At 28.3% G+C, this 10,120-nt stretch overlaps 1 protein-coding gene across 1 annotated transcript; it reads right to left on the bottom strand.

Moving 5' to 3' along the window:
* Positions 1-343: 343 nt before the first annotated feature.
* LOC123300568 (cyclin-H) lies at positions 344-1,835 on the bottom strand. The gene is made up of 6 exons (XM_044883155.1): positions 1,640-1,835; positions 1,374-1,570; positions 1,107-1,308; positions 817-1,048; positions 651-762; positions 344-587 (listed from the first exon to the last, which is right to left on the bottom strand). The coding sequence occupies exons 1-6, from the start codon at positions 1,754-1,756 to the stop codon at positions 467-469; spliced, it is 981 nt and encodes a 326-aa protein (XP_044739090.1). The 5' UTR covers positions 1,757-1,835; the 3' UTR covers positions 344-466.
* Positions 1,836-10,120: the final 8,285 nt, after the last annotated feature.

The following is a 10,120-nucleotide window of genomic DNA, read 5'->3' as shown; positions in this document are numbered from 1 at the left end:
TTAATTAAAAATTATGTTCTGTGATATGAATTAAAAAATAAAAATGTCTTTAATAACCGCTCCCCCTTCTTTATTTATCATAACAAGTCAATTTCTCAAATTTCTTTTTCATTATAAATAAAATAGAATACAAAAATGGCGAAGTTTGGTAAGAACTACGTAAAATGTGTATTAATTTACTAAGTGTTCAAATGAGACAAGGGATAACAACGGACGTCAAATCCGTTAGATCTTGTTTTGTATTTTACGCTAAAAGTGAAATTTGCATCAGAAAATTAGGTTTCTAAATTCCTTCATAAAAAATTAACGTGGTAAATAAAAGGCGCATAAAATAACAAACTCATTTAAATATAAAAAATTATATTTCAAATCGTACGAATATTCTTACATAATTATTCTAAACTTAATAGTACCCAAACGTAATTAACAATAAGCGTAAAACGGTATCAAAAATTAAGAAAAATAACTATTCCATATCAGAATGTACCATTCCTAAAACTGAATCATCCATTCCATCTCGATTCTTAGCTAAAGTATGATAACTTTCTTCCTCATCATCTGACATTTGAGCCATTCGCTGTTTGTATCTAAATCAAATGAAAGAAATTATAATGTTATTTGTTCAATAGAGATAATTTTAATTCACTTACATTTCGCTGTCTGGATTATTTTCTTGATTTCGACATTTGTCTAATTTTTTATCTAAATACCGTAATGGTTCCTTGGGAAGCGGTTCAACCGCCTTTACCAGGGATCTTATTTCTGAAAAGTAATAATGTTTAGAAAGTTTCAAAAGAATTTAAAGAAACATCATACTTCTAACAGCTTCGATTAAATCAGCTAAACGTTTTTGACCATCCTCTCCAAATAATGTTTCTGTTACATAACTATCTAAATTTTCTTGAACTTTACTTGCTGCATGTAAAATTGCTGCTAACGCTATTTGACTCGGTGCATATATTAAACATGCATCCGTTAGAAATACTTTTTCCAAAAAGTCATCAATTCCTGGCCGCAATCTTTCTGGCGAATTCATTGAACCTCTAGTCTAAAAAATCGTAATTATTAAGTTACCTAATACATAAAAGTAATAGTTATATTCCTACTTTGATATCTATGAGTAAACCTTCCACAGGACGATACGGATTATGGATGGATAAATGAAAATCTAATTGTTCCATTAGTAACAATTCATTGTTGATTATAATATCAGAAGCTTTTTCTCGATCACCTTTAACGTTTGCGACAAACTGAGCAATTGATACATTAAATTCCTCCACTTTTGCTGCTAAATACACGCAAGTTACCCTAAAACAATACAAAAATTTTAAATCATTTTGTGACTCAGAAAGTTAAGTAACCAATTTTCTTACATTATTTCTTTTGGATGGTAGTCCATTACTGAATTCTTTATGTAAAATCTTTTGAAATAGTGAAAAGCGGTACCAAGAACACATTGTGGCATGGGTGGTGAAAACCGTTTACAAAATTCCCGTAAATGAAGTTCATATTTTCGTACTAATAAACGTTCTTCAGCTGCTGTTAAAAAGAACTCTTGCCGTTGTTTCTCCTAAATAAAAATGAGGTATTTAATTTGTATTCGTAAAATTGGCAGTATTTATAGGTTATAAAATAGTACCGGTAAATTTTGTCCATGTTTTAATATAAATGTAGTGTTTGCTTTTTCACGCAAACGGTTTATTTCGTTTTCATCGAAAAACATCCAAAATTTTTTCTGCGTACTATATGGAAACATATTTTTGAAATTAACTAAAGAAATATTTACAATCTCACACTGTATAATTATTATTTTTGACAAATTAGTATATTTTTGACATTTAAATATTTTTTGTCAAACGTAGTATAGATGGCAGTCCATATCCTGGTCTATACAAAAAAGTACAGTAAATAATGTGCTATAGATGTTAATAGATGGCACACATAGTTATATTTATAAAAAAGTTGTTTATATATAAATAAATTAAAATCAAGTTTCGACAGAATTTTTATTTTAACCATGGTCTTATATATTATATAATCTCATTAAATGACCTTATTAAAAACATAAAATGCTAGTTTAAATTAATTTAATGCAAATACCAAATTACTGTGGCACTTTCTGGAGAGTCTCCTACAAAAATCGCATTAAGACGAAAGAGAATTTTGTTCTTACATAAAACAGGTCCCAAAAAACATGAAAATCATATTTTCTTTGGTGACTTAAGGAACTGCTGAAGATAATATCTATTGAATAATAATCATTAATAAAACTCATTTATCTTACAACCACAATTTACGACCTAATTGATGACCGGAATTTTTTTGAATGTTTTCTAAAGGGCGTCTTCTTCTTTTAAAAGGAAAAAAAAAAAATTGAATTTCACATTATGACTGAAAATCCAAAAATATGTCTTTTTCCTAGCATAAAATTCTTTCAGTGAGCTTTCTTTCTAGGCGAATACCTATAATTTTTATGTTTCTGGTCTTTGATTTTCGTATTTCAAAGATATTCTTTTGCCTGTCGTTTATGTTAAAAAAAATCCATTGACAAAATAATACGTAGAATCAAAGAGCTGGATTGCCATGAATTTTGAGAAATTGCAAAAATCTTTTTATAACTGTCAATTTGTATTTTTTGTCAAAATTTTATCATTTAAAAAAATTGAGTTGTGAAAGTTATCAGAAGTTAAAGTAAACAAAGATAATTTAAAGTAAGTACAATGCAATTTTTATGTTATGTCATAATAAATTTTTTAATTAAACCAAACGAAATGTACTCACATATGGGGTTGACTACTAAATCGGAAGCATGTCTTTTTTAAATAATCTACAATTATTTCATAGGTACAGTAAAAATTAAAAGTAGCCATAAAATTAAATTCTTTAAAGAATCAAACTAATCTAAAATTAATACGTTAAATTTTCAGAAAATTATCTTTTAAATAAAAAAGTAAGCGCTTCATTTATAATGTACCATTATACGAAAGGAATATAGTTCCTACCGGGTTTCCCACGACACTTACTGATCTTTTTTTAAAAATATATTATGCTTCCAATGCCTTTCTGTTCAAATAAACACCAGGCAATAAAACATCATCAAAATATGGAAATCGGAGCACGAAAATGGAAAAACTCGATTGCTGTAAATTAGACAGTTGAGTAACGATTAAAACTTGATTTTTCTTTATAACCGAAATTTTTACCAATCATCCAAATGGCAGAAGAAATGAGTCATACAAATTTCGCATCTTTATGGTAATTTTAAAAACTCTCAAACGCGAAAATTTTTTTAAAGTGAGATTCAAAAATTATATAATTTTTATACCATGTATATATGAAATATACATAGTATTATAAGTTAAGTCCCAAGTTTGTAACGCCTAAAAATATTGATGCTACAAAAAAAAAATTGGTATAGGTGTTCATAAAATCACCTAATTAATCCATTTCCGGTTGTCCGTCCGGCCGTCCGGCCGTCCGGCCGTCCGTCTGTGGTCACGATTACTCAAAAACGAAAAGAGATATCAACCTGAAATTTTTACAGCGTGCTTAGGACGTAAAAAGTGAGGTCAAGTTCGTAAATGAGCAACATGGGTCAATTGGGTCATGGGTCCGTAGTACCCATCTTGTAAACCGTTAGAGATAGAATAAAAGTTTAAATGTAAAAAATGTTCCTTACAAAAAAATAAACAACTTTTGTTTGAAACATTTTTTGTAAACATCACTGTTTACCCACGAGGGCGTTAATTATTTACAAATTTTATAGTATGTATTAATATAGGAATATCAAAGTGGATATCTTTTGTTATTTACATGACGTCAAAAAAAAAACAAACGATTGCGCATCAACACTTGCGCATTATATGAGAATATCAGTTAAATATGTCAGATATGTATGTATGTGAAATGTGACAGAGTTATCAACACTGCCTATACATGCTATTTCAACAATTAACTCAGTCAATTGTTTGTTTTCACTTGTTTATTTATAATACTTAAGTCAGTTTCTTGAAAAAAGCAACTAGGGCAAAACTATAATTTCCACAATCATTTGCAGGAAACCCAAACACGACAAAATTTTCCCCTTTAGATATGTGTTTATTAAATAAAATTTTATCCTTCTTTAAAATGTGGTGAAAACTGATACAAATTACTTATAATACGTTAAATTTATCGGTAACATAGACACTTCCTTATTTTTTTATATGACAGAACATAAATAAAAGTTTAGATATGTGTACGTAATGTACAACACATTGTTCAGAATTCATCAAGTAAAAATAATTAAAAATCAATTACATATATAAAAAAAAAAACAAACATTAAAATTATTATCCTATTGTTATACAAAATATACATAAAACTACACACATACCTAATAAAAAAAATAAAAATACATATAAAAATTAAAAAGGTGTGCCTTCAAAATAAAACTTCAATAATTAATTATATTATTTGACTATATGTACCTATGTATGTCGTAATAAAATGTATGTTTGTTGCCTGCCACACCTGAAACTGTACCTATATTATACATAGAAACCAGTGGCGTTATTATGAAAAAGAGGGAGTATTGGTAATGGGTATATGGGAGTTTGATCCTCCCCAGGCACTTGGGATAATATGAATTTATTCAAATTGACTATAAAAAAAAGCGCGGGCTCAAATTATTTGTATGCCATAATAGTCTAAGATCCCAATTAGGATCGACCTTCACCCATCTGTTTACCGGATGAAAGTTATTTTTTATGAAATATAAAATGTTAACAAATATCCCTGCAATGGGTTGCCTAAAAAAATGTGGTCCAGACTACTTTTAGTGAAAATATCAAGAGTAAAATTTTTAGAAATTTTTCACTGACTTGCAAATCTTACGAATTTTGATCTACTCGAAAGTAAAAGCCATAAAGAATATGCAGCAGCTATGTTGTCTGCCTTTTTTCGTTCACTATAATCGCATTTATACAGGTTGTGAATAGTAATTATGTTCATCTGTTAATTCATTGACTCGCATATATAAATAAAGATAATTTTATTGCAAATACGGTGCTATATGATTGTCCACAAAATCAGTCAAAAAATAATGTTTACAAGCTTTCCCAGTTTTGATATTTTTATTAAAAGTTGTCTGGACTATATTTTTTAAGGCAACCCACAACAGGGATATTTGTAAATATTTTACATTTCATAAAAAATAACTTTCATTCGGTAAGCAGATAGGTGAAGGTCGACCTTAATTCGGATCTTGTACTATAATATATACGTTTGGGTAGCCAGTAGCTGGATATCTCAGAAACTTGTCATTCAATCGCATCATTTTCTTGTAACTAAAAAAAAAAAGAAGAAAAAAAAAACTTCTCCGAATTAAAAGCTCTTCGTACAAGATTCTTGGTTTTATCTCAAAATCTATCCACTCAAATTAGTCTTTTCAAAATTTTCCTATATACTAAGTTTCATCAAGTTACGAAAGAAATAAAAAAAAATTGTTTTCTTAATTTTTTTATTAAGGCACTACTTAGATAGGTGGATAGGTTAGAGTGGCTGTCCTGGGGTGGGACACACTTAGACCAAAGGGTCCGTTGTGATACCGAAAAAGGGTTGACCCACCCCCGGCCACTATTTCATAAACCATTTGAAGGCACTACTTAAGAAAATTGTGGAAATACCATAATCGGACCTGTTTGATGAGGCAAGGAGTTTCTGAGAGATCGACCAAAAACATTTAGTACAGATATTAACCTGGAGTATATAATCCATATAAAATACAGTTCATTAAATGGTTAGATAAATTTTATTTGAAAAGTATCCAGGATTGTTCCATAATAAACGCTTTTCGTAAAAAGATTTGCACCGAACAGGCGGGAAAGATAGTCAATTAAAACTTAGTTTTAAAATATATACTTTCAAAATATTGCACTCAAGAGTAAAACATTTCATCTTGACAACTTTATCTCAAAAAGATAAGCTGTTTTATCTTACGTCTGTGTTAGAGTAAGTTACGGTTTGTAAAACTTTATAGACTACGGCTTAAACTTATACTATATAGATATTATAGATACCTATAAATTCTGCTTCTTGTTCGCCCTGAGTAGAATTCTAGTTACGCCACAGCATAAAAAAATACGTATTATTTTCATGTTACATAAGTATTTTTCATCTGCTGTTCTCATTTCTAAACTTCATTTTTATTATTTATATTAAAAAGGGTGAAGTAGAACACTTTTTTATTTTTAAATTTATATTTTTGCACTTCAAAACATTTTAAATTATAAATAATGCTCTGGTTTTTGAAATGCGTTGATATATTTATGCTTATCATGAAAATAAAACAATTATTATTTTTTTTAAACACTTAAATTCAATTGTAATTTTATAATTTTTAATTAATCAATTAATCACTCACTTGAATCTTTAAAGTTAAGTACATTACGATCAAACTACTTTAAAAGTTCTATTTTTGTCCCTAACTCCACTCCAATATGTAGTTATTAGTGAACATTTTTATTGATTACCGGATATTTTAAACTTTATATTGACTTAATTATGACTAGTATGAATAATTTTTTATTTATGAAAATTATCGAATTTTCTTCGCTTACAACGCCAGCTCGAAATTGACAAATATCGATAAAATTGATTTAATACCTACTCTGACGTGATATTATAGTAAAGGGTTACATTTGATTTGCATACCGTTATTCTCATAAAATGCTTGCGTAATAATATATAATCGAAAAAATAAGTTATTGCAGGTTTTTTACAAGAGTAACGGAAAATAGTCTTAAATGATCCTTCAAGGTAAAATGACGCCTTGTTGTTTTAAGTGATCTATTAAAGCCATCTATTAATGATGAAATAAGTCGTTGAACAAAGACTTATGTCGTGGCGTAGCTTTTATAGGGTCAGGTGGTAAAGTGTACTAAGATCCCAAAGCTCAGAGGGCTCCCTAAGCTTTGAAAAAAAAAAGATCAGCTAACTCCTGAATAATTTTGTTGACAATATTTGTTTTTTGTCAATTGATGTCTATTGATCTCATCGGTAGACATAATAAATATTTTATATGGCCATGTGCATCGTTGTTTATTTATTTTCATTTCCCTTCATTAAATACATAGGGATGCTACCCCTCATAAAGATTACGTATAGACTTACCCTACTAGGAATAAGTTCAAGTCAATGTATTCTTCATTTTTATCCCTATCCATAAGTTTGAGGTTCAATCGGTCAATATAACTTCAAGTTACGTGGAAAGAAGGTGAGGGGAGTCGATTTTTTCTCTATGCACCTTGTCCACATAGCTACGCCATTGGATTTATGGTAATGTAAATGCTATTTGGTGTTTCGTAGCAAAAATATTAATTTTACTTTGACAAATATTTCTTTTTTTGGGTTAGTTTTCGCCTACTGTTTGTTTAACTCATGATTTCTGTTGGCATTTAATAATATTACAGTACATTTTGGTAGTCGTATAATGACTTTTGTAGTTAGTTTTTATGATGATAATAAAATTTTAAATATGTTGTAACGTATAATAGGTAAAAGGATTCACCATATTTTGTGTTTATGCTAATTATTGATGTAGCGTAAAATGACAGTTAATATTTTATGTGAAATGTTTGTTAAAAACAGCAATTATTTTTACTTCTTGGTAAAACGAAATTGGCATGCTAATATTGAAACACTTGAATTAAGAAACCAAATCAATTTTGAACTTATATTAAGAATCAATCGCCTTCTTTGAAGCAAAACTCTTAAGGTCCGATTCAATCCATCAACCTTTGTCTGTCTTCGATTCGTACTTGATGCTTTTAAATAGCATATGAATAATATATAGGATATTATTTAGAAATATATTCCAATAATTGTCAAAGTTCGAGACTTTTTAGGTGTAGCAAAGTAAAAAATTATAGTGTAACATATATGGTGACTACTGATTAGAAACTTCATAAAAATTTGATATGTATTTAACTAATATATTTTGAATTTTCACGCTATTTGATCCTCTAATTAAATCATAAGTGTGGATTTAAACAGTTGTATTGAAAGTTCGGTCACCTACAAAAAATATTTGAATCTTAATTTGAAATGTTAGCGCGATAACTATCTATATAGATACTTTCGGCTATCAATCAAAAAATCAAAACTAGTAAATCTTTTTATCTATTCATCGGATTGTAATAAACTGTGAATATTAAGATTAAATACTACTTAAAATAAAAAAAAATTAAATTACGAGCAGACGTGTAACGGGTAATTTTATACTAGTAATTAAATTTAAGTTGGCGCATTATGAAAAATATTTATAGAATATATTTAACTATTTAACAATAGATATGGGTGTAAATACTAGGATTGCCGCATATAGGTATTTCGTATCATTTAATATTATTAAAACTTTTTATAACCTTCTTCTTCCACAATAAAATTTTCAGAAAACCTTTTGTTTACTAAGGAAGCGGTGGAGTAGATACTTATTGGCTGTAATATACAAATGTTGCCGATAGTTGCCGTTACACAATAGAACGGACAAACAAAAACAAAACTCGTATAATAAGATAACTTGTCGCAAACTTTTGGAAGACTGGCGTGTTTTGCGACAGTTGAAAACACATATTTGATTATTATCATTATTATCTAACTGTCGAAAAACACGCCCGCCTTCAAAAATTTTGCGAAAAGTAAAGTTATTATTTGAGTATAAGTTTTGTTTTCGTTTGTCCGTTTAGCAGAAAACCGGCATTAAATGGTTTTATGGACTTGAAAAATTTTTGAAAATTAAACAAAAGAAAACATAGCATTCTTGATATCTTTGACCTTTGTCAAATAACGTTATAGGTAACGAAGCCACGTACGAGGTTTCAAAGTATGGTATTTCATGAATAAAAAAGATCATAATAGTTCAGTTTCTTTTGCATTTCCAATCTTTTTTGAAGTATAATTCATGGGTGAGTTTGGCAATAATAGAATTAACTTTTTGTGTTTGCAAATTTGTACTGTGCGCAGTCGATTTTACACATATATTCCCATACACTCTTAAAAAGCTTATAAATAATATATATTCCATGTATGAAGTGTACTCCCGGTATAGCTATCATTTTATTAAGTATAGTAAATCGTATAAAAATTAAATATATACCATTTTAGGGTATTTAAAATCAATTTTCAAATTGAGTAATTTAAAAAAAAATTAATAATAACAATTATATACATCATAGTTTGTAATTAATTAATAAATTTTTATATAATGAATTAATAAAAAACAAAAAAACGTTTTTCCCCTCTAGTTATATAATAATAAATATCCCAATTTGAGATCATTTAAGATATATCTGTATGATATAGACTATAATATTATAATATTTAACCACGATATATAAATTCTGACAATAGATTTTGAAGACATTCTTATACATATCTATATGCTGGCTTTGGACCAGCATAATATGGATTTAAAAAAATATTCACATAATATCTTTTGTTATGGAAAATATTCGTGGTCTGTTTGTCAATAAAAATGAATATAATTTTTTATTAAAAATTATATAGGGTGAGCCACCTGTTTCTGAATTTTAAAATAAAAAAAAAAGTATTTTTCTAAAAAAATCAAAAGTTTTGAACGAAAATAAAATAGTTTAATACATTTTGTATTAAACAAATCATGGTTCAAAAGTCAATTAGGACCTCTTTAGCAGAGGCTATGGCGTACAAAATTTGGAAAATTAAACAAATTCTATATTTATGACCTCTGGTGAAACCATTATAAGTATTTTTTTTGAGTTTATCTGAAAAGTTCGGGTGATGTAAATAGTTTATAATCATATATAATGAGCCAAAAATGGAGACATTTATCATGAAATTAATAATTTTTTCTCGAAAGTCACCTTGTGAAAACCGACTTTTTTCATAAGTTAGTCAAATTTTAATAAATAGTGATACGAAAAAGTTCAGCAACACTCAAAATACTTGAAAACGGTTTAAGCTAGAGTTGAAATTTGTTAGAGTTCTATGCTATGTGAATACGAATCATTAAACGGCAAGACCCAGCCTCCTTAAGACGAAAAAGGGTAGCCAAAAGGATTTTTCAAGATGAATATATGGATTTTGAAAAAATATGCTCTAA

This window comes from Chrysoperla carnea, chromosome 5 (assembly GCF_905475395.1).
Source record: "Chrysoperla carnea chromosome 5, inChrCarn1.1, whole genome shotgun sequence".
Classification (NCBI taxonomy): Eukaryota; Metazoa; Arthropoda; class Insecta; order Neuroptera; family Chrysopidae; genus Chrysoperla; species Chrysoperla carnea.
The sequence above is the reverse complement of the archived record's forward strand: the minus strand, read 5'-3'. Positions and strand labels throughout refer to the sequence as shown.